This window comes from Phyllobates terribilis, unplaced genomic scaffold (assembly GCF_046119375.1).
Source record: "Phyllobates terribilis strain yellow unplaced genomic scaffold, ASM4611937v1 Scaffold_1__5_contigs__length_1240528914, whole genome shotgun sequence".
NCBI classification, from domain to species: Eukaryota; Metazoa; Chordata; class Amphibia; order Anura; family Dendrobatidae; genus Phyllobates; species Phyllobates terribilis.
In genome coordinates, this window is record NW_027362761.1 from 993,589,806 (window position 1) to 993,615,484 (window position 25,679).

The 25,679-nt window shown below is 43.5% G+C and overlaps 1 protein-coding gene across 1 annotated transcript in view; it reads left to right on the forward strand.

The window, feature by feature from the left end:
• Positions 1-25,679, forward strand: part of VEGFC (vascular endothelial growth factor C) — a 223,758-nt gene that overhangs the window by 150,683 nt on the left and 47,396 nt on the right. Inside the window, exons 2-3 of the mRNA XM_073643579.1 lie at positions 2,687-2,885; positions 14,772-14,962. Coding sequence (XP_073499680.1) covers positions 2,687-2,885; positions 14,772-14,962 — 390 coding nt within the window. The remainder of the gene's footprint in view (positions 1-2,686; positions 2,886-14,771; positions 14,963-25,679) is intronic.

Genomic DNA, 25,679 nt, shown 5'->3' on the forward strand with positions numbered 1-25,679 from the left:
ATAGTATCTACATCAGGATGTTGTTTTTTTCTTTCTCCAAGTAGATTCATTTCTCAGAATCAAAGCTCAAGGGTTATACGTACAGCTCGATTTGTTGGGACATTGCATCTGGAATCTACGAACAACCATGCTAATTTTACAGTGAATAGCACAGATTGTGTAACTTTAATTTTTGGCATCTCCTTATGTTAAACACATTTTGGCATAGTCTGAATATGCACCAACTATATAAGGAGAATTAATTGCAGCGCGTGTGGTAAACTCGCAAAGCCAACTCCTCAGTCTTTCGTGATTATCCAGCCCTTTGTTTGCATAGACGTGACCAAACTGAGATTTGATACTGACATTTCCAATCCTCTCTGGAATAAACTCTCCAAATGACTGTGCACTTCAGAGATGAGGCAACCACATGAAGACACATGCTGGTAGCGCAAATGTCAAGAACTAGCGAGAGTTTATTGCGGGATACCCCAATCACCTCTGTATTAAGTAGTATAGAGTGGTCATGTTCACTTATTATTTTATCTTCTATTGTGAGTTTTGTCGTGGGAGCTTTACTGTTGCAGCTAAAAGGAAAATTCAAGTTGGATCTGCCATGACTCCTATCTGATGGCATTGAATCATAGTTTTCTATGGGTTGATTCATTATTTTCCTTTAAAAATTCTGTCACAGCTCATGAAAGCCTGAGAAAACTATATATGCTCCAGCTCGGCAAATTCCCTTCTTTCCTATTCTGTCTGTGAATAAGATAGAACAGGAGACAAATCCATGTTATGGTATAAATTATGTATCAGTGGGGCCACTATAGACGGTGCAGAGAAGAGCAAAGCACAGGGCTGTGGAGTCAGAGTCGGAGCCCATTTTGGTGGAGTCGGTATAAAATGGACCGACTCCGACTCCTAAAATATATAATAAACTGGGTTCAGTAGCACGATGCAGGATGGGCTGTAAATGTTTTCAGAATTTGGGAAAGTTGTGAAATGCCCTATAAATGTCTGTCCTATTCCTGATCGAAGGATTTAGGCTTTTAGCTGAGATGAATGTGTGTTGTACTTTATGTACATGCTCAGTAGTGACCAGGGCTGTGGAGTCGGAGTCAGTGGTTTGGCTTACTGACTCCACAGTCCTGGCACAGCAGTGCTGTGGCTGGGCAGTATGGTGTGAGGCCTGCTGGCTTATCATGATCACTGATGGAAAAACATTTTTAATTCAGGGTTCAATCACAATAAAGCTGGTCTATTATCTTGAATAAGTGTTCCAAGCCTTTTCATGATAATCTGTCAATTACCTGACGAATGAGCAAAACACTTGTTCATGGGGTGTAATGATTTTTAAGCAAGCTAAAAAATCATCGTTCTCATAAGCAAATCTTCTTGTGCTGCTGAGAACAATGACATTCTTTGGAAAAATCCATTAATGCTCATTATGTGTGCATATTATTATGTGGGCTGCCTGTCTGAACCATCTATTAAACAACCACGTGTCAGCTGTTACTTAACACTCCAAGTTGGTGATGAAAACCCACCCTAATACTGTACTATTGTGTATTTGGGGAAATTTATAATGAGAATTAAGCAAAGGACATCGTTAAATATTTATATAGGTTGAGAAAAATCACGGGTCCATCAAATTCCTCCTAATTGACATTTTACCTTAATATATTGGTGTCTCAGATTTCTTGTAGTAAACAGTAGGAATCTGCATTTCAACTTTTAGGCTTGGCTAAGCTGCAACTTTGGCCACGACACAGGTTGCACAGTCAAAAATTGCCATCTGACCCTGCAAGAACTTTTTTTTCTCTTTATGCAATTAACGAAGTACTGCAACAAGCCAATCTCAGAAAATTCAAATGATTGACTTTTTGTGACTTGCTTACTGTGGCACCTTACGGGTCACAATGTGACCCCATTACTATTATATGCTGTAGCAGCACCAAACAGCAGTTTTTGCCCATGACTTGTGTCGTGGCCATAGTCGCCTACCTAGCCACAAGGCCACAAGTGTCATATAACACAAATTGCTGTGTCGCATTGCGACATCGCGGATAATGATTCTCTATGGTGTCATATTGTGACCTGGAACCAAATGTTTATAAATTTGCTTAATTTTCTGTCTCTAGTCCCAAATCACATAGTGTAAGTCATATGTGACTGCGATTTGTCTGTGATTGGCTGTCATGTTAGGCAAAAATGTAGCTGTAAAATAGCCACATGACAACAAGTCGCGGACTAGTTGCGTAAATATTTTAGTCGCGTGACTTGTCTGCAGAAATACCAAAACACTTTTACCGAAAACAGGGCCATGTGTTCTTCACTCCTGTGTGTACTAGTTTTCAAAAAAAGGATAAAAGTTCTGAATAATCCCTGTTGTATAAACTTTATTTTCATCATTAAGAACTTCTTAATGTAGGCACCTGAGGCCGAAACAATTTTTTCTTTTTTATTGGTGATCAGCTGATTGAGCAGGATCATCAGCTGACATTTCCGATCACACATTTTCCTGTAGTATCCACTATTGTTCTATGTAATACATCTCCAGGCCAAACCTAACAGAGGAGGACATTGTTTAGATCTTTGCTGATCATCTAAAACACATTCTACCATTCCTCAGGTCCCCACCATCATTTATGATGGCTCACCACTTTCTTGACACAAAATAACTTAGTCTTGTCCTTTCTTTTTACAGGATCATCCAGACAAGGAGCTGGAAGAGCAACTCCGAGCTGTATCCAGTGTGGATGAACTAATGTCATTACTCTACCCTGAATCCTGGAAAATGTTCAAGTGTCAGTTAAGACAAGGACAGTCCAGCTTTGATACCAGAAGAGATGGCAATCTTAAATTTGCTGCTGCACATTCCAATTACAATGCTGAAATCTGGAAAAGTGAGTGAACTCTGGACTCCATTCTGCTCATTGTGCCAGACAGTGTCTTATAGAGGCCAAATAATCATTCTAAATATTGAATCGCAATATGAAAATAACTTTATCGCATTAAAATAAAAAAAAAAATTTCAGCCAATCAAAAATACTAATACAGTGGGTACGGAAAGTATTCAGACCCCTTTAAATTTTTCACTCTTTGTTTCATTGCAGCCATTTGGTAACTTCAAAAAAGTTCATTCTTTTTCTCATTAAAGTACACTCTGCACCCCATCTTGACTGAAAAAAAACAAATGTAGAAATTTTTGCAAATTTATTAAAAAAGAAAAACTGAAATATCACATGGTCATAAGTATTCAGACCCTTTGCTCAGTATTGAGTAGAAGCCCCCTATTGAGCTAGTACAGCCATGGGTCTTCTTGGGAATGATGCAACAAGTTTTTCACACCTGGATTTGGGAATCCTCTGCCATTCTTCCTTGCAGATATTCTCCAGTTCCGTCAGGTTGGATGGTGAACGTTGGTGGACAGCCATTTTCAGGGCTCTCCAGAGATGCTCAATTGGGTTTAAGTCAGGGCTCTGGCTGGGCCAGTCAAGAATGGTCACAGAGTTGTTCTGAAGCCACTCCTTTGTTATTTTAGCTGTGTGCTTAGAGCCATTGTCTTGTTGGAAGGTGAACCTTTGGCCAAGACTGAGGTCCAGAGCACTCTGGAAGAGGTTTTCATCCAGGATATCTCTGTACTTGGCCGCATTCATGTTTACTTCAATTGCAACCAGTCGTCCTGTCCCTATAGCTGAAAAACACCCCTATATCATGATGCTGCAACCACCATGTTTCACTGTTGGGATTGTATTGAACAGGTGATGAGCGGTGCCTGGTTTTCTCCACACATACCGCTTGTGTTTTTGAGCAAACTCTATGCGGGCTTTCATATGTCTTGCACTGAGGAGAGGCTTCCGTTAGGCCACTCTGCCATAAAGGCCCGACTGGTGGAGGGCTGCGGTGATAGTTAACTTTGTGGAACTTTCTCCCATCTCCCTACTGCATCTATGGAGCTCAGCCACAGTGATCTTTGGGTTCTTCTTTACCTCTCTCACCAAGACTCTTCTCCCATGATTGCTCAGTTTGGCTGGACGGCCAGGTCTAGGAAGACTTCTGGTGGTCTCAAACTTCTTCCATTTAAGGGTTATGGAGGCCACTGCGCTCTTAGGAACCTTGAGTAATGCAGAAATTCTTTTGTAACTTTGGCCAGATCTGTGCCTTGCCACAATTCTGTCTCTGAGCTCCTTGGGCAGTTCCTTTGAGCTCATGATTCTCATTTGGTGTGACATGCACTGTGAGCTGTGAGATTTTATATAGATAGGTGTGTGCCTTTCCAAATGAAGTCCTATCAGTTTAAGTAAACACAGCTTGACTCCAATGAAGGAGTAGAACCATCTCAAGGAGGATCACAAGGAAATGGACAGCATGTGACTTAAATATGAGTGTCTGAGCAAAGGGTCTGAATATTTATGACGATGTGATATTTCAGTTTTTCTTTTTTAATAAATTTGCTAAAATTTCTACATTTCTGTTTTTTTTCAGTCAAGATGGGGTACAGAGTGTACTTTAATGAGAAAAAAAAATGAACTTTTTAGAATTTACCAAATGGCTGCAATGAAGCAAAGAGTGAAAAATGTAAAGGGGTCTGAATACTTTCCCTACCTACTGTATGTTTGTATTAGTTGACAATTCAGTTCTTTAAGGCTGCATTACCATCTGGAAGCATAAAATACGATGTACAAATTAGAAAAACATTGCATGCTGAGACATTCTTAATTCTTACCTGCGTTTTAGGATTTAAGTTCCCTTCAGTATGTTGTCTGGTCTCCATGGAAAATGCTCCTCACTGTAGGAACCACCATGAACTTGGCTCTGCTTGCCTCCACCCTGCCATGCACACACTGGAGGGTGGAAGACTCGTGAATGTGTGTGCATTATTCCACTGACTGCTGAGGAGATTGTGATAGCATCCTGACTGGCCTACTAGTAATAAATAGCAGAATTTACAAATATTCCAGCATGTTGGAGAAATATTAGGAAAAACGAAACACTGCAATGAAGGTAGAAAGTCTTTACTGTCCACGATGACTTACCCAGATGGCAATGCTGGTTTAAAGTTTGAATTTGCATGACGTTGTATGGCCTCAATTGTTATATGTAAAGCAAAGTGTTAACCTACTGCACCCCTGTATACCAGTGGAGATGCTCAGTGTGCTGAGATGGGGATATAATAGTATTTTTATTATTAATTTATTTTCTGAAGATACAGGGGCACAATGGTGTATATAGCATCAGCTGGTTAACAGTTCTACAATCTCTTGTTTGGTACTCCTAAGACTGGCACAATGATGTATGGTAATTATTGTTTCTCCCAGATGTGGAGGGCATCTTTTTCTACTACATGATAAATAAAGTAGTTTGTGAACTGATACTAAAGGCCACCACACACATTATTCTAAAGTCGTCTGAAACTGCCAATATTGGCGGAATCAGCCAGAAGTCCAATGTGTTTGGGGACCTCCTGACTGCTCCGACTGCCTGTTGGATTTTGCAGAAGATATGAGTGTTTGGCCGAATGATTGTTTTGCTGGCAGCTGTCGAATGTGCATGGGGGACTTTGTTCCCCCAGTTGATCTGAGGACTTGTTACTTACCTTAAATTCAGATATTTTATTAAATCTCCCTCTCATGTGCATATTTCATGGCAAATTCCTGTTCTCTCTAGCAACCAGAGGATTAACATGAGATCAAACCACATACAAGCTTTGTATGGCAACTTTAATTCAATCAATCCACCCTAAATCAGTTAGTGTTTTATGTCCCGTTCCGCAGTTGCACTCTTATAACACGCCCTATTAGTCACAGTATAAAAAGAGTATTTCACTTTTTCTGTAAATAATTAGATATTTTGATTATTACACATAATATGTAAGAAACATAATCTCCAGAAGTCAAAATCAACTTGTCAGCACTTCATAATACAGTAGTATCCATATTTATATGACTTTTTCTTTGCTGTGTTCTTAAAGGAAATTAATTCTGGCAGGTTGTCTTCACACTATTATATTGATAGCATAGGAAGGGGTTCTTTACGGTAAGAGCAGTGAGAATATGGAATTCACTGAGTGAGGAGACGGTAATGTCAGATTCACTATACCAGTTCAAGCGGGGACTGGATGCATTTCTAGATACCAGGCAGATTTCAGCGTTTACTTAAAAATAAAATAAAATAGTAGGTTGATACAGGGATTTATTCTGACTGCTGGTTTCAGAGTCGGGAGGGAATTTTTCCTCAGGTGAAGATTGGCTAAATCATTTGGGGTTTTTGCCCTCCTCTGGATCAACTTTAGCAATTACAGAACTAACAGGTCGAACTTGATGGACGCAAGTCTTTATTCGGCTTTACAAACTATGTTACTATGTTACTATGATATTCTGCTGTCCCAGAGCTTCTGACCAGAAAACCTCTGGATGAATTGGCAAAAGCTTTTCCATCGTATCTATGAGGTCAATATTCTGAAATCTGGATATAGGGTAGGAATAACCTGTACAATAGTACTAAAGTCACTGGCATAGGCAGGATTTTGATTATTTGTTTGGTCCCAATATTATAAGGGAGATTGGCTAGACGAGTAAAACCATCTTGAAAAGTTTCTTCCCATCTTTGTTTTTGCTCATAAAACTGAATATTTGTCTTTTAATGTTAGAAAATATTTTCTTGTCATTCTATGCATTATTGATCCCCTCGATCCATCCATTGTAACTTTTACTGAAACAAGGTCCCCGGCTACATGAAAGTGACACAGGAAGACAAAACATATCTATGATGACTGCTAAAGAGGTGTTTGATATCCCGTCATCATGGACAGATGCCATTTTCATTCCAATTTTTGTGTAATATGATTGTAATGAATGCAAAAGTATATTTCATATTGGTACCATTGAGCATGTGAAATAGGTCTTTATTTATGCATCAAATATACTGACATTATTAACCTCTTTGGGACCGGTCACTTTTTCATTTTTTTCTCCTCTTCTTCCAAAAGCCATAACTTTTTTATTTTTCAATGGATGTAGCCATATAAGGGCTTTATTTTTGCAGGACCAATATTCGTTTTGGATTAAACCATTCATTTTACTGTATAATGTACTGAAAAGTAAGAAAACAATTACAAGTGGGATGAAATTTTGAAAAAAGGCAGTTTTGACATTGTTTTTTGGAATCTTTTTACGGAGTTTATCGTGCACTGAAAGTGACCTAGAAACATGATTCTACAGGTCAGGACAATTACAGTGATTTCAAACTTCTATATTTTTTTCTTTTTACATTTTAGTAGTGAAAAAAAATTCTGAAATTCTTTGCAAATAACGTTTTTTTTGTGTTGCCATTTTGTAATACCCGTATCTTTTTTATTTTTCCACTGATGGAGCTGTGTGAGGGCTTATTTTTTTGTGTGCCAAGCTGTAGTTTTCATTGTTACCATTTTGGTGCACATAAGATATTTTCTGATTTTTAGCGGACTTCGACTTGATCTTGAGTTATGGTGACTTGATGGATGAACATTCTGTAGGAAGATCGATCTTATGCAAGCCTAGATAGGTTCACCAGGGTCTTCTTCGCTGTTATCTTGATAGTATCACCCCATCGGGTTGCTAGTCTTCCTCTTTGCCTTGTTCCTTCTGTTCTTCCAACCATGATGTCCTTCTCCAGTGATTGCTCTCTTCATATGATGTGTCCAAATAGGCAAGTCGTGGCTGGGTGATCCTTACTTTGAGTGTCTGGCTTGATTTGTTCCAAAATGTATTTTTTGTTCTTCTTGCCATCCATGGTATTGATAACATATTTCTCCAGCACCATATTTTTTAAGGCATCGATTCTTCTTCTGTCTTGTTTCTTTATCGTCCAGGTTTCGAATCCATATGTTACCACAGAAAAGACTAAACTATGTACAAGCTGCGTCTTCATCACCAGTGAAATGTTCCTCCATTTGAAGTCCTTGTCCAGTTACTTGATTGCTGATTTGCCCATAGCTATTCTCCTATTGACTTCCGGTGTCATTGCTGCATCTTGAGTTATCTTCGATCCAGTAGGTTGAAGTCCTTTACAACTTCTAGTTTGTTGACATGCATTTCAAATGTGTCCCAGTCATACCTGGCAATAGTCAACATCTTTGTCTTCTTTATATTGAGTAGCAGTCCCATTTTCAAGCTTTGTATCTTGACACTCCGTAATAAGTCCTTCATTCTATCTTCGCTTCTTTCTATCAATGTTGTATCGTCTGTGAATTTAGGATTGTTGATGATTAGTCCAGCAATTTTAGTTCGGTCTTCTTTTTCTGCAAGTCCTGCCTTCCTGAAAATAGCTTCTGCATATAAACTGAAGAGAAATGGTGACAGGATGCAGACTTGTCTGACGCTTCGCTCTGCTTTGAACCATGTCATTTCGCCGTGTTCTTTTCGGGATTTTGCTTCTTGGTCGATGTAAAGGTTCCTAATGAGATTGATCAGATGGTTCGGCACACCCATATCCTTCATGGTATTGCAAAGTTTCTTGTGATCAACACAGTCGAAGACTTTGCTGTAGTCAATGAAGCGAAAAAATATCTTGTTGTATTCTTTGGCCTTTTCCATTATCCATCTAATTTTAGCAATCACATCTCTTGTCCCTCTGCCTTTTCTGAATGCTGCTTATTCCTCTGGCAGTTCTTTGTCAAAGTAATGCTCTAACCGTCTTTATAGAATCTTCAGTAGTATTTTGCTTGCATGAGGTATGAGGGCAATAGTCCAATAGTTTCTACAGTCAGTAGCGTCTCCCTTCTTGGGAATTGGAATAATCACGAATCTTGTCCAGTCCATGGGCCATTTACAAGTTGTTCATATCTGCTGACACAAGCATGTGATGATATCAACTGCTACTCCACAAGACTTTATTAGGTCTATTGGAATATTGTCACATCCAGGCGCTGTGTTGTTTGACAGAAGCTTTACCGCAGCAACAATTTCGTCATTCAGCATGTTCGGCTCTTTATCATTTTCAGTCTCTTGATTGCACTGGCAATGATGCTATTTAAATGCCGCTATCAGTGACTAACATTGGCATTTAAATAGTTAAGCAGCTAGTATGGTGAGTGCACAAAGCGGTTAAAGGGAACCTGTCAACAGGTCAAATAGAACTCATACCTTTTTTGCTGACATCCAAAGAGGCAATCATTAGAAATTTGTCATATTAGCCATGTGCAAATCGAGTTGAAAATACAATATCCAGGAGTGGCCACTAAACAGTGTTTAGCTGTGCTATGCTGGCTCCTTATGCTTTTTACATCTAATTGCCACCAGGGTGCAATGGTGGGGATACTTTGGGTCAGACTCACACCAATCTGAATTGGTTACCTATTCTTAGAAATAAGTAATCAAAAGGATTGTCGAGATCCTGGTCCAGGGGCTACAATAGAAGTTTGTAGCCACCATTCCAGAGCCCTGCAAACCTCCTCTTAACTCCCAGCAGTCCCAGTGCCTCTTCTGATTAGTAAGTCCGGTGCAATGTCATGTGTGGGCTGCGCCAGCAATGATACACTGGGGGTTTCGGCAGGTAGGAGGAGTTTCAGAGTTTTCTGTTCTGCAGACAAAGCACTGCTAATGTGACTGCTGCACTATGGTCCTGCGACTATTTTGACTCATCTCTAGTCATCAATATCAAATTAATGGACAACCCTTTTAAAGGGAACCTGTCATGTCTTATCTACTATGTAAACTGCCCCAATTGCGTTGTAAGTGATGCAATGTGCATCACTAACATGCTTTTTCATTAAAATTGGTGCTAATATCATGAGTGTATAACATTTTATATACAGTACAGACCAAAAGTTTGGACATACCTTCTCATTTAAGGATTTTTCTGTATTTTCATGACTATGAAAATTGTACATTCACACTGAAGACATCAGAACTATGAATTAACACATGTGGAATTATATACTTAACAAAAAAGTGTGAAACAACTGAAAATATGTCTTATATTCTAGGTTCTTCAAAGTAGCCACCTTTGACTTTGATGACTGCTTTGCACACTCTTGGCATTCTCTTGATGAGCTTCAAGAGGTAGTCACCGGAAATGGTCTTCCAACAATCTTGAAGGAGTTCCCAGAGATGCTTAGCACTTGTTGGCCCTTTTGCCTTCACTCTGCAGTCCAGCTCACCCCAAACCATCTCGATTGGGTTCAGGTCTGGTGACTGTGGAGGCCAGGTCATCTGGCGTAGCACCCCATCACTCTCCTTCTTGGTCAAATAGCCCTTACACAGTCTGGAGCTGTGTTTGGGGTCATTGTCCTGTTGAACAATAAATGATGGTCCAACTAAATGCAAACCGGATGGAATAGCATGCCGCTGCAAGATGCTGTGGTAGCCATGCTGGTTCAGTATGCCTTCAATTTTGAATAAATCCCCAACAGTGTCACCAGCAAAGCACCCCCACACCATCACACCTCCTCCTCCATGCTTCACGGTGGGAACCAGGCATGTAGAGTCCATCCGTTCACCTTTTCTGCGTCGCACAAAGACACAGTGGTTGGAACCAAAGATCTCAAATTTGGACTCATCAGACCAAAGCACAGATTTCCACTGGTCTAATATCCATTCCTTGTGTTCTTTGGCCCAAACAAGTCTCTTCTGCTTGTTGCCTGTCCTTAGCAGTGGTTTCCTAGCAGCTATTTTACCATGAAGGCCTGCTGCACAAAGTCTCCTCTTAACAGTTGTTGAAGAGATGTGTCCTTGTAGAACTCTGTTTGGCATTGACCTGGTCTCTAATCTGAGCTGCTGTTAACCTGCGATTTCTGAGGCTGGTGACTCGGATAAACTTATCCTCAGAAGCAGAGGTGACTCTTGGTCTTCCTTTCCTGGGGCGGTCCTCATGTGAGCCAGTTTCTTTGTAGCACTTGATGGGTTTTGCAACTGCTCTTGGGGACACTTTCAAAGTTTTCCCAATTTTTCGCACTGACTGACCTTCATTTCTTAAACTAATGATGGCCACTCGTTTTTCTTTACTTAGCCGCTTTTTTCTTGCCATAATACAAATTCTAACAGTCTATTCAGTAGGACTATCAGCTGTGTATCCACCTGACTTCTGCACAACACAACTCATGGTCCCAACCCCATTTATAAGGCAAAAAATCCCACTTATTAAACCTGACAGGGCACACCTGTGAAGCGAAAACCATTTCCGGTGACTACCTCTTGAAGCTCATCAAGAGAATGCCAAGAGTGTGCAAAGCAGTCATCAAAGCAAAAGGTGGCTACTTTGAAGAACCTAGAATATAAGACATATTTTCAGTTGTTTCACACTTTTTTGTTAAGTATATAATTCCACATGTGTTAATTCATAGTTTTGATGCCTTCAGTGTGAATGTACAATTTTCATAGTCATGAAAATACAGAAAAATCTTTAAATGAGAAGGTGTGTCCAAACTTTTGGTCTGTATTGTACTTATCCTACCTGCTGTTTCAGTCATACGGGTGTGATCCTTGCATTCAGTCAGGGCTGGCACTGGATTCAGTCAGCTCTGGCGCCTCCCACGCATTTGAATTTTGCTCCCTGCTAGCGCTGATATAAGTGGGGCGCTTGCACAGTATGACATGGCCAGCTGGCTCCCCACGCGTGCGCAGTGAGGCTTTGTACTTCCCAGCTTCACTGCGCATGCGCTGTGACGAGCGGCTCCGGCCGCACACAGTGAAGCTGGGAACTTCACTGCGCACGCGTGGGGAGCAGCTCGTCATAGCGCATGTGCAGTGAAGCTGGGAACTACACAGTCTCACTGCGCACGCATGGGGAGCCAGCTGGCCATGTCATACTGCGCAAGCGTCCCACTTATATCAGCGCTAGCAGGAAGCAAAATTCAAATGCATGGGAGGCGCCAGCCCTGACTGAATGCGAGGCTCACACTCGTAATACTGAACAAGCAGGTAATAATAATAATAATATTTTTTTTTCATAATAATAATAATTTTATATAACATATTCCATAGCGCTTTACAATTCAGACAATTTACAGACATTATCAACACTGTCCCCATCGTGGCTCACAATCTAAAATTCCCTATCAGTATGTCTTTGGAGTGTGGGAGGAAACCGGAGAACCCAGAGGAAACCCACGCAAACACAGGGAGAACATACAAACTCCTTGCAGATGTTGTCCTTGGTGGGATTTGAATCCAGGACCCCGGCGCTGCAAGGCTGCAGTGCTAACCACTGAGCCACCGTGCCGGTAGGATATAAGTGTATAAAATGTTATATACTCATGATATTAGCACCAATTTTAACCCCTTAACAACATTAGACGTACTAATACGCGTCTGTGCCCTGGGACTTAAGAGCCAGACCCGTATTAGTACGTCATCGTGATCGCGCGCGCACACAGGCTGTGTGGGCGCGATCGCCGCCGGGTGTCAGCTGATTGTCACAGCTGACACCCGGTACTATGTGCAGGGAGCGGTCCCGCACCGCTCCCAGCACATTAACCCCCGCAATGCTGCGATCGAAGTCGATCGCAGCATTGCGGTGGCAGCGCTGTCTGCCGTGGCTTCCAGGATGTTGCCATGACGACCCGATGTCATCATGACAACATCCGTGTCACCAGACAGCAGGAAGATTTTTTGGACATGCGCAGTGCATCTTCAAACTATCTTCTCCCTGTCCAGCGCTGACAGCCTGCACGGCACAGGGATGGTGCTCCATCCCTATGCTGTGCAGGTGATCAGAATAAAAAAAGTGAAAGTCCCAGAGTGGGACAGAGTAAAAAAGTGTAAAAACTGTCAGAAAGTGAAAAAAAAAAAAATTTGTAAAAATATTGGGGGGAGCTCCAATGTTTAGACACACAGGGGTTTCTCCAAACGCGACATGGTGTCCGCTAACAAATTCTAACCATGTCGCATTTGGAGAGCCCCTGTGTGCCTAAACATTGGAGCTCCCCCACAAGTGACCCCATTTTGGAAACTAGACCACCCAAGGCACCTATCTAGATGCATAGTGAGCACTTGGAACCCCCAGGTGGTTCACAAATTGATTCGTAAAAATGAAAAAGTGAAAAAAAAAACACTTTTTCATTTTTACGAATCAATTTGTGAAGCACCTGGGGGTTCCAAGTGCTCACTATGCAACCAGGAAGGTGCCTTTGGGGGTCTGGTTTCCAAAATGGGATCACTTGTGGGGGAGCTCCAATGTTTAGACACACAGGGGCTCTCCAAACGCAACATGGTGTCCGCTAACAATTTGATCCGATTTTCCATTCAATTTGTTAGCGGACACCATGTTGCATTTGGAGAGTCCCTGTGTGCCTAAACATTGGAGCTCCCCCACAAGTGATCCCATTATGCATCTAAATAGGTGCCTTGGGGGGTCTAGTTTCCAAAATGAGGTCACTTGTGGGGGAGCTCCAATGTTTAGGCACATCAGGGGCTCTCCAAACGCAACATGGTGTCCACTAATTATTCAAGCAAATTTTACAATCAAAAAGTCAAATGGCGCTCCTTCCCTTCCGAGCCCTGTCGTGCGCCCAAACAGTGGTTTTTCCCCACATATGGGGTATCTGCGTGCCCAGGGGAAATTGCACAACAAATTTTGGGGTCCATTTTTTCTTGTTACCCCTGTGAAAATAAGAAAAATTGGGTCTAAAGCAACATTTTTGTGAAAAAAGTTAAATGTTCAGTTTTTTCTTCCACATTCAAAAAAATTCCTGTGAAGTACCTGAAGGGTTAATAAAGTTCTTGAATGTGGTTTTGAGCACCTTGAGGGGTGCAGTTTTTAGAATGGTGTCACTTTTGGGTATTTTCTGTCATAAAGACCTCTCAAAGTCACTTCAAATGTGATGTGGTCCCTAAAAAAATGGTTTTGTAAATTTTGTTGGAAAAATAAGAAATCGCTGGTCAACTTTTAACCCTTATAGCTCCCTAAGAAAAAAAAAATTTGGTTCCAAAATTTTGCTGATGTAAAGTACACATGTGGAAAATGTTATTTATTAAGTATTTTGTGTGACATATCTCTCCGATTTAAGGGCATAAAAATTCAAATTTTGAAAATTGCAAAATTTTCAACATTTTCGCCAAATTTCCATTTTTTTCACAAATAAACGCAAGTGATATCGAAGAAATTTTACCAAAATCATGAAGTACAATATGTCATGAAAAAACAATCTCAGAATCAGGGGGATCCGTTGAAGCGTTCCAGAGTAATTACCTCATAAAGTGACAGTGGTCAGAATTGTAAAATTGGCCTGGTCATTAACGTGCAAACCACCCTCGGGGGTTAAGGGGTTAATGAAAAAAGCGTGTTAGTGATGCACATTGCATCACTGACAACGCAATGGGGGCAGTTTACATAGTAGGTAAGACATGACAGGTTCCCTTTATATATGCTTTGTGCTTCACTTCCTTGCCATTTTCAAAATAAATTGCTATGAATGAATGGAAATATACATAATTTATATTCAAGAGTTTCCATTTTGGAAAGCAAGTAAAGCTAGAAAAAAATGGAAAACAAGCTTATTAAAAGGTTATATAGCTGTACAATGCTGAAAATACACTTTACATAAAACTAGGAAACCTCTTTATAGATGGGGAACCCGTCTCTAGGACCTGGTATAGGAGTAATATAAGAGCAGAATTATACGTTGCATTTGAAATGCAAAGTTGGTGCCTATGAAAAATTAGTCGAAGATGCTCTGAAATGTGACCTGTGACTTCTTCTTCCATCCTGCTGAAATGTTGAAGTAAGAGGGGTACAGTATGTATGGCGAGTATTTTCCAGCTCCTCATTGGATTTTATTATTAAAGTAATCCATGAATATTCCTCTGTTTTAGGTATTGAAAGTGAATGGAGAAAAACCCAATGCATGCCACGAGAAGTATGTGTAGACGTGGGAAAAGAATTTGGGGCATCAACAAACACCTTCTTTAAACCACCCTGTGTATCCCTGTACAGATGTGGAGGATGTTGCAACAGTGAAGGCTTACATTGCATGAACACCAGCTCTACGTACGTCAGCAAGACAGTAAGTTTTAATCACACTCAGACTGTGACCATAAACTGCAATGGGAAATAAATGAGAATATGTAGATATCATAGACGTATTTTTGTTGAAACAGATCCAATGTCTTTTTGGTTATTGAGGATATTGCTGTCACATCACTTTTGTCGCTTTGATCCCAGAGCTCAGTAGTTATAAAGCCGCAGTAGATCTTGTATTGGGAGAGAGCAGCGTTCAGTGAAGCTCAAATTTGGCAGTGATTTGTGGGCTCATTTGAGATCAAAAGAGAAGGAAATCTATAATGTATGTTTACCATTCTCATAAGAGAATTACAGGCAAATCTCATAAATGTCAAGCAAAACGGTGTCACGCTGACCATGTTCCACTACTCTGAGGATCGAAGTAATAGTTTTTATTTTTATGTTCAAGTATTAAAAACCTGCTGCTTTGTATTAGAAAATGTAGACGTAGACTTTTTGTATTACCAAAGGTTTAAGGAAGTTTTTTATTCAAACTGTTATACAATAGTGTTGTGCTGGGTTAATTTTGTTATTTTTTTGCCAATGGTGTTATAACTAATTGCTCTATTTTTCCTCATGTATAAAATTATTACTTTTCTAAGATCAAACTATGATCTAAAGTGCCCTCTACTGTCCAGCAACAAACGTGCACATATAAACGTATAGAATAGGGAGAATACTATGGACTATATAGTGACCATGTAGAGGGAGCACTGACATTGGCTCGAGCCATTCTCTTTCGTTCTGGGTATGTGAACCTTCTCCAATCTCTCCTTCGTTTCTGAAGGCCCACAACATTTTCAGAATAAAGTTTTCATAATAGAAGCAGCTATTTTTTCAATCCTGTTCCACATGAAAATCAAAATTTGATATTAATAAGGATCTATGGCCTCAATTAATTTACTAAGCCTGTGAAATTGTTAGACGTCATTAGACTAGAAAGTCTTAAAATGCACCAAAGTTATCACAGTGACTCAGGCTGAATGGTGTATTTTTTTAGAATATCTAGTCCAACTTTACGCCAGCTATTAGTGGGATTACCTTTAGACCACTTTTTAAGCCAAAAACTGGACCACACCATCAGTACATTTCATAGTAAGTAGAATCCGGCCTTTGTTTCATTGCTCCAGAGTTCTTGCTTTATTTACATGATGCATGTACAGGAACCATACTGGTAAAAAAAACGTTAACATCTGTTTCAAAATCCATATTCTTAGTTTTTGCATGTATTGCCGGTTCTTGTGTATGCACCATGTAAATAAAGTGAGCACCTTGGAGTAGGGTGCCGGATTTTACTTTCTGTGCTTCTATAGAGCTGCCTTGGAGGCACCTCATGAGTATTTACTATTGAATGTATGGTGAGTAAATTATGTGAATTTTGCAAAGACACTTCGCCAAACATCCTTTTCTAGACGCTTTCTAAAAGTTTCTAGTGAAGCATAAAGGGGTCGATTCATCAATAATTTTTCGCCTTTTTTTGCATAACGAGAAAAAAAATCAAACACCAGAATTACTTTTTTTTTTGGTTGCCGCAACATTGCAATAAAATGCAGTAAAAGGTGATCATAACATTGTTTTTACTCCAAAATTGTATCAATAAAAACATCAGCTCGACGCGCAAAAAATAAGCACTTACCCTACCCCAGATCCCGAAAAATGGAGACACTACGAGTCTCGGAAAATGGCACCATTTTTTTTTTTTTACAAACTTTGCAATTTTTATTCACCATTTAAAAAAGAACCTAAACATGTCTGGTATCTGCGAACTCGTAATGACCTGTAGAATCCTAATGGCGGGTCAGTTTTAGCATTTAGTGAACATGGTAAGAAAAAACAATTGTGGAATTGCACTTTGTTTGCAATTTCATCGCACTTGGAATTTTTTTTCAATCTTCCAGTACGCTATTGTAAAATAAATGGTGTTGTTCAAAAGTACAACTCATCCCACAAAAAAACAAGCCCTCATATGGCCATGTTGACGGAAAAATAAAAATGTGCTGGGAAGAAAGGGAGCAAAAAACAAAAACGGAAAATCCCAAGGTGGTGAAGGGGTTAATTTGCGATTTTTCAAAAAGTCGCAAAACTTTTGTGCTATCATACTCTCGTCCACTTTAATGTATGCCAGAAATTTTTGGTGCACATTTTTGCAACATTGTGTGAAACCTGCAAATTTTTGTGCTAAAAAGTTGCAAAAAAGGTTAAGGACAATAATAAAGATGATTTTTGAATAAGACAAAAAAGAAAAGCGACTCTAAAAAAATACAAATGATGAATCAGGGCCAAGTTGTGTAAGACCCTTGATATATGTGTCACATAGCAGGTGCACCAGAATTCTTTCTCAATTTTTAACAAAATTGTGACATATTTTCATTAGTAATGGGGTGTATTTTACTCCAGCGGACATTTGATCAGATTGATGCATTTCCCCCACTGTTATCCTTAAGCAAAAATATGCCTACTAGGAGTTTTGTTGACTGCCATATTTTCTATGATAAAGATTTATTTTAAAAAGGGGCAGCATAATGGCTCAGTGGTTAGTTACCTGGAAGCACTTAGATCTTGGGTTTCAATCCAACCAGGTGTAACACCTGCATGGAGTTTGTATGGTCTTCAGATGTGCGTGGTTTTCATTTGGATGTTTCCTCCCACACTTCAAGAACATTGGTAAGATGATACACTATTATATTGACCCTAATGTGTGAAGTAGATTATAGCCTCCATTGTCCTAAACTCAACTAGCTTCTGTTGTTACCCGATAGGTCCCATTGACTTCAATTTTCTGGTAGAAAAACAGACACCAGTATTCTACGCTACCTGGACCCACACTATTTTAATAGACCCCAGTAGCCGTGTGAACAGGATCTTATTGTCTTTAAATAATGATCAGTGATGTACTTTTATACCCAAAAATGACAAAAGTATTCTCGGAGTGATAACTTTATTGGCTAACAAGAAAAAATATATATATACAAGCTTTCAGAGCACAGGGGCTTCTTCTTCAGGCAGGATTATATTCCTGCCTGAAGAAGGAGATATTGTGCTATAAAAGCTTGCATATATTTTTTTTCGGGTTAGCCAATAAAGTTATCACTCCGAGAATACTTTTGTAATTTTTGGGCATAAAAGTATTTACATCGAATAATGATCAGTGAAAGTTTCAGTTTTCTTTATTTATTTTCTAAGTTTTAAGATCTAATTAAGATGTAGTGAATGACTCTGAATATATATATATATATATATATGACGCACCCCCTGGGCCATATTCTTTAGGGGAATACCCGGAGCCGGATCAGATGGGGGTTGTAGTCTTCCGAGTGGCTGTGACCCGGTCCGTGCCCAGGGTGTCAAGCTCAGAGTATGTGGCAGTCCTACAGATGTTATAAAGTTCTTAATGTCGACTACGCCACCCGTTGTATTGCGGTCACTACGGCCGCCGCTGCAGCAGGGTCCGCTGAGGCTGATGGTGTTGGTGCAGCTTTTGATAGTATAACCCCCAACGGGTGGGGTATAGCCTCAGGGGGTCAGGTGCAGAGGATGGGGGTTGTGGTGGTGCAGCATAGATGGTAATTAAAGACAGAGTCGGGTTGTGCAGTTTAGGGTATTTACTTACTGCTGATGTTCCGGTCACTCCAGCTTCAAGTGACCACCCGAGCCGTGCTGCGTCCACCAGGTCCTGGATTCAGCCAACCCCCAAGCAAGTCCGGAGCGTGACCCTGAGCCCTCCTTCCTGTCCTGTCTTCTGGCCGTCCCCACCAGGGATCCACCTAGGTCCAGCTCCCTCGGGCCTTCTGTTGGGAAACCCTTGGCCTTGGGTTCCCTGACCCTACACGTGGTTTGCCTTCAGGGTGGATGTGGTGGGTGGCCGTGGCAGATCCTGCCCACGGCCTCCGGTCTCTGGCTGAGGTGTGCTTGAGCCCCCACCAGTTTGGGATCCGGTACCCTTTTGCCAACTCTTCACCCTTGGTTTGTATATGGGTTCTCAGAGTTCCTGCTTGTTTTCTCTGGGTCCTTCTGACTCTCCTCTCTCACTCTCTCTGGGACTGCTCTGCTCCTCTTCCTCTGACTTCTCTCAGACTGACCCTGATCTTAGATGGTGCCCACCTTAAATACTCCCTCTATGTGTGAGCTCAGGTGACCAGCACCCAATGAGCTCCTATCTTTACCCAGGCTGCTCCCCCTATCTGCCCCTACACTACTTGGGATGTACCACCCCCCTCCCACTCCAGCCAGGAACAGACTCGGTCGTACCTGCACATTTCTAAGTGGGAGTACCGTTGGTCTGTTCCTCGGAAATGGGATGTGTGTAGTGCATGCAGCTTTCTGGGCTCAGTCCCACACTCCATCCTTACCCGGGAGTGGAATATCACACCTCTGGGTTGAGGTGCAATACCCCTGTAGCAGCCGAATCCTCAGGGTGCTACATATATATATTCAATTTTTTTTTATGTTCTTTCTCTTACAATGTATTCAGCTGTTGCTGAAAGTGAAACAGCAAGTGGTGACAAAATCGATGTGGTATGTTAATCCAAATCCAAGAGCTTCTAATCTGTGTGCACAGACTCCTTTCTAGTAGCCGGCTTCTCCTTAACATTCCATTGTTTGGAAAACACATTACCTGCACTATACTTAGTGTAAAGTGCGATCGCTTTTGACAACAAAATTGTTTTTATTTTTCTGGTTACGGTGTTAATTCCTTTTAGTTTCCCAGAAAATATTTTATATGTTAAGACCCCGATTCATGGCATGATTGCATTGAAAAGTTGTAAAATGTTTGCACAAAGAGGAGTTGCGCAAAAATTTGGTTTTCATGCCGGTTTTGCCTTTTTCTGTCAGAATGGGCAGCGCTAAGGTGGGACGGGGCATGACACCACTACTCGTTTAATTCATGACGAGCTTTGCTGTACATTACTTCAGTCATTGACTGAAATAAGATTTGTGTTAAGGCATGCGCCACTTTTCATACGTGCCTGATTCATTTCACCCTGTCATCGAGACTGGCATAAACAATGTCGTTCTTGAATTGCAGCCTCGGTATTTACTTTACGTTTAATTTCATTTTTTCCATTTACGATAACATGAAACAATAGATATTCCACGATATTTTCTGATGTAATAGCTTGAAAAATTAAATAACTTTGTGTAATATTCTGCATGTTAAACCCTTTTTAACTTAATGATGTTGTGCATATAGTCTTCTTTTAGCCAGAGTGTGCAGCAGCCAGATATTAGCAGCTTCTGCAACAAATACCGATATTAGGTGTTTTAGAAGCTCGACTGTCAGTAATTGGCTGACTTCTATCTGGGACTAAGCGCTGACATAAATTACCTATTCAGCCCTCTGCCACTCCATCATTGTCAGACTGGTGGTCCATTCTGGTCCTGCTGCGATTATGTCATTTCTATCATTGCAATGACCACTGCAGACAGTCAATTGCCTCAACAATAACGTCTGTATATATGGAGTAAGTGTAAGGGCATTGAATATGTGAGTAATGGTTATATTCTTATAGTAACGCATTTCCAGTTTAAAAAGTAAATCCTGGACATTATCATTAAATATGATTTTAACAGTCGTGAGAAGTTGGTGCTGTAACGGGTCTGGGAGGCGGAACCTCTGGGCTACTATACAAGGGAGCGGTCCTTGTAAGGGAGCGGGTGGCGACCAGGCAGGCAGTCACAGCAGGTGACCGGGACAGTCTCTGGGTGTACGGGCAGGAGGTCACGGCAAGTGATCAGGGCAGTCTCTGGAAGAACGGGCTGGAGGTCACGGCAAGTGACCGGGGCAGTCTCTGGAAGAACGGGCTGGAGGTCACGGCAAGTGACCGGGGCAGTCTCTAGGTAAGGGGTAGGTACGACCTGTGATGGCTGAACCTCCAGGTAGGCTAGCAAGGCAGATGGAGGATGTGTGCTCCCAGGTGAGCAAGCGAGAGTCTCTGGAATAGCATGTGGTCACAGCACGTGACGGCGGAGCCTCCAGGTAGGCAAGCAGGCAGGTAGCGGAGAAGCGCTCCCAGGTGAGCGGGCAAGAGTCTGGAATAGCTGGTGGTCACAGCACGTGACAGCGGAGCCTCCGGGCAGGCAAGCAGGCAGGTAGCGGGGAAGCGCTCCCAGGTGAGCGGGCAAGCTGGTCCATAGACAGACTGACCGGAGTTGTAAGGCAGACCGTCGGACCTCAGGCAAGCAGGCAGGTAGCTGATGTGCGCTCCCAGGTGAGCGGGCAAGTTGGTCCTTAGACAGACTGACCGGAGTTGTAAGGCAGACCGTCGGACCTCAGGCAGGTAACAGGAAATCAGGCAGGATTAGGACAGCAAGCTGGCAGGAATCTGGCAGGTAACTGGCAGGTAACTGGCAACGGGACCTGAGGGCTGAAGCAGAGTAGAACGGTGCAACAACATTGCTCGGGCACCTCCATTTTGGAGGAGGTGCCTTATATATGGTAAAGTCCTCCGGCCATTGGCCGGGGACTCCTTAGGACGGCGCGCGCGGCCCCTTTAAGAGGGAGGGAGGGCGCGCGCGCGCGCCCTAAGCACAGTGACCGGGAAGGAGCGCGCGCTGCCAGCAGAGCGGGAGAGGGACGCCGGGCACGGAGCAGAGCGGTGAGGGGAACAGCGTCCCTGCCTAGCAGAGGGCAGGGACGCCGGTACTACAGTACCCCCCCCCCCCTTTAGGCCCCCCCTTTTTTAGGCCAGATAAAAATTTAGCTAGGATGAGAGGGGCATGGATGTTCTCCCGGGGCTCCCACGTTCTCTCCTCAGGACCAAACCCCTTCCAATCTACCAGAAAAAAGGTCTTTCCTCTTACCCTTTTGGTGGCAAGAATGTTCTCTACCTCAAACTCGTCCTCAGCAGAAACCGGAGCAGGAGGCGTACCTGTAGACTTGGAAAAAGAGTTAAGCACCACGGGTTTGAGGAGAGATACATGGAAGGAGTTAGGGATCCGTAAGTTGGCCGGGAGTTTCAATTTATAGGCCACCGGGTTGATCTGACTGATGACCTCCAGAGGACCGATGAACCGAGGCCCTAACTTGTAAGAAGGTATCTTGAGTCGAACATATTTAGATGAGAGCCAGACTTTATCTCCTGGACGAAATTGTGGAGGATCCAGGCGTTTTTTGTCAGCGTGTCTTTTCATACGCTCGGATGACAGAAGGAGTGCGGACCGGGTACTCTCCCATATGGAGGAAAATTTGCTAACGAGAGATTCCGCAGCCGGGTTGTCCACAGAGGTGGAGACAGGAAAAGGAATCCGAGGATGCTGAACAAAGACTACAAAAAACGGGGATTTGGAGGAGGATTCGCTCTCGTGATTATTATAAGAGAACTCGGCCCATGGTAGGAGATCCACCCAGTCAGAATGGTGGGCATTAACGAAGTGCCGGAGGTAACTGGTCAGGTTCTGATTGATCCGCTCCACTTGACCATTGGACTGTGGGTGGTAAGCGGAAGAGAAGTCCAGGGTGACGTCTAGTAGTTTACAAGTGGCTCTCCAGAAACGTGAGGTGAACTGTACCCCACGATCCGACACGATGTGGAGGGGCAGGCCATGAAGACGGAAGATGTGGCGGATAAAGTCTTTAGCCAGCTCGGGTGCAGACGGAAGGCCTGGCAGGGGAATAAAGTGAGCCATCTTGGAAAGCGGTCAGCGACCACCCAAATGACCGTACAACCGGCAGAGACGGGGAGATCAGTTATAAAGTCCATTGCTATATGCTGCCAGGGGGCAGCAGGTACAGGAAGCGGAAGGAGGCGTCCGGCTGGCAGATGTCTCGGGACTTTGTTGCGGGCGCAGGACACACAGGCAGAAACAAAGTCTATTATGTCCTTGTGCAGGGTAGGCCACCAATAGTGCCGGGCAATAAGCTGGAGGGTCTTTTTCTGACCGGCGTGGCCAGCTAGTTTAGACGAATGGCCCCAGTGTAGGATCTTCTCCCGATCAGGTACTGAAACAAACGTCTTACCGGGAGGGAGACGATTTAGACTCACGGGAGCCTCCTGCATTACTCTGGCGGGATCGATGATATGTTTAGGTTCTTCCTCGAGATCGGACACCAGAAAGGATCGGGACAAGGCGTCTGCTTTGACGTTTTTGTCAGCCGGGCGAAAATGAAGAACAAAATCAAAGCGAGCAAAAAACAAGGACCACCGGGCTTGGCGCGGGTTAAGTCTCTGGGCATGCTGGAGGTAAGCCAAGTTCTTGTGGTCAGTGTAAATTATTACCGGATGAAGAGCCCCCTCGAGTAGGTAACGCCACTCCTCCAACGCCAGCTTGATGGCCAATAACTCTCGGTCTCCTATGGAATAGTTGAGCTCAGAAGAGGAGAAGAGTTTGGAGAAGAAGCCACAAGTTACCATTTTCCCGGAAGATGATTTTTGAGTAAGTACCGCTCCGGCTCCAGAGGAGGAGGCGTCAACTTCCAGGAAGAACTGCTTGTTGCCGTCCGGGCGATGCAGCACCGGGGCGGAAGAGAAGGCCTGTTTTAGGGAAGGAAAGGCCTCCTCTGCTTCAGGCGGCCACTCTTTGGGATTAGTACCCTTACGGGTGAGCGCGGAAATTGGGGCAGTCCGGGAAGAGAAGTGCGGGATGAAGAGGCGGTAATAGTTGGCGAAGCCCAGGAACCGTTGAATAGCCTTCAACCCCTCTGGTCGGGGCCATTTCTCGATGGCAGACAGTTTCTCAGGATCCATTTGTAGGCCGGTCTGAGAGATAATGTAGCCCAGAAACGGAAGCGAGGTCTGCTCAAAGAGGCACTTCTCATATTTAGCGTAGAGATGGTTCTGCCTGAGCCTGAGCAGGACCTGACGAACATCCCTCCGGTGAGTCTGGAGATCCGGAGAGAAGACCAAGATGTCGTCCAGGTACACCACTACGCAGGAGTAGAGAAGGTCCCGGAAGATGTCATTGACCAACTCTTGAAAGACGGCAGGAGCGTTACAGAGGCCAAAGGGCATTACCAGATATTCATAGTGGCCGTCCCGGGTGTTGAATGCCGTCTTCCATTCATCCCCCTGACGGATACGAACCAGGTTGTACGCCCCACGGAGGTCCAGTTTGGTGAAGATTCTAGCCCCCCTCAGACGATCAAATAACTCCGGAATGAGCGGAAGGGGGTACTTATTCTTCACCGTGATCTGGTTAAGGCCTCTATAGTCTATACAGGGACGGAGAGAGCCGTCCTTCTTTTTGACGAAAAAGAAGCCTGCTCCCGCCGGGGAGGTAGATTTCCGGATGAATCCCCTGGCCAGATTCTCCTCAATATATTCGGACATCGACCGGGTCTCAGCAGCGGATAATGGATAAATACGCCCACGGGGAGGAGAAGTACCAGGTAACAGGTCGATAGGGCAGTCGTATGGTCTATGAGGGGGTAGTGTCTCTGCCTCCTTTTTATTAAAGACATCAGCATAAGACCAATAAGGAATCGGAAGTCCAGGTAGATTAGCTGGGGTAGGAGAAGGACGGACGGGATGAACGGGAACCAGACAGGTCTTATGGCAGCCCTGTCCCCAGCGAAGGACTTCTCCGGTCTGCCAGTCAAGAACGGGTGCATGTTTCTGGAGCCAAGGTAGGCCTAGCAAGAGGGCGTGAGAGAGTCCAGGCAGAACATGGAAGGAGATACTTTCAGAATGCAGCATTCCCACCTGCAGAGTAATGGATTCGGTGATGAGTTGGATGGGGCGTGGTAAGAGCCCCCCATCCACGGCAGCAACAGACAAGGGTACAGCCAGAGGTTTGGTGGGGATGCGGTATTTCTCTACCAGGGACTGTGAAATAAGATTCCCGGCTGCTCCAGAGTCCAGTTGGGCTAGTTCGAAATAACGGTTCTCCCCGTAGACGATTGAAACTGACAACAGCAGGGATGAAGAGGATTTATTCTTGTCTAGGTGGACCTCTCTGAGCGAACCTAGACACAGGCGTTTCCCGACCTCTCCGGGCAGGCACGGATCCGGTGCTCCTTACTGCCACAGTAGAAGCAGGTCCCCTCGGCACGGCGTAAGTCCTGACGGGTCTTGACCATCTTGGTCTGGTCGACCTGCATAGGCTCAGGAGGGTGTACCTGGTTAGAGACAGAAGGAGTGACGGGTTTCTGAAAAGTAGGAGCTAGACGTGGTAACCTCCTCTCACGGGTGACCTCTCTGGCACGCTCCTGGAACCGTAGGTCAATCCGGGTGGCAAGAGTTATTAAGTCATCGAGAGTGGTAGGAATGTCCCGACCGGCAAGTTCATCTTTAATACGGCCGGACAGACCCTCCCAGAAGACGGAAACCAGAGCGTCGTTATCCCAGGCCAGCTCCGAGGCAAGGGTACGGAACCGTATGGCATATTGGCCCACGGTGAGACTTTCCTGACGGAGGCGTAGCAACGATGATGCGGATGAGGTCTTCCGTCCGGGTTCGTCGAAGACTTTCCGGAAGGCCGTGAGAAAAGCAGGCAAGTTGGACACCAGGGGGTCTCCTCTCTCCCATAGAGGATTTAGCCAGGCCAGGGCCTCCCCGGTGAGATGGGACATGATGAATGCAATTTTGGCTCGGTCGGAGTTAAACTGGTGGGACAATAGTTCAAAGTGCAGGGTGCACTGATTTATGAAGCCCCGAGCCTGGGCTGAGTCGCCTCCGAAGCGAGGAGGTGCAGAAAGCCGAGGTCCGGGGTAGGATATCATGGTGTTAGTGGACAGCGGTGCTGCCGGATTGCGAGACATGGCACTGGCGGAGGTTGTTGGTGGA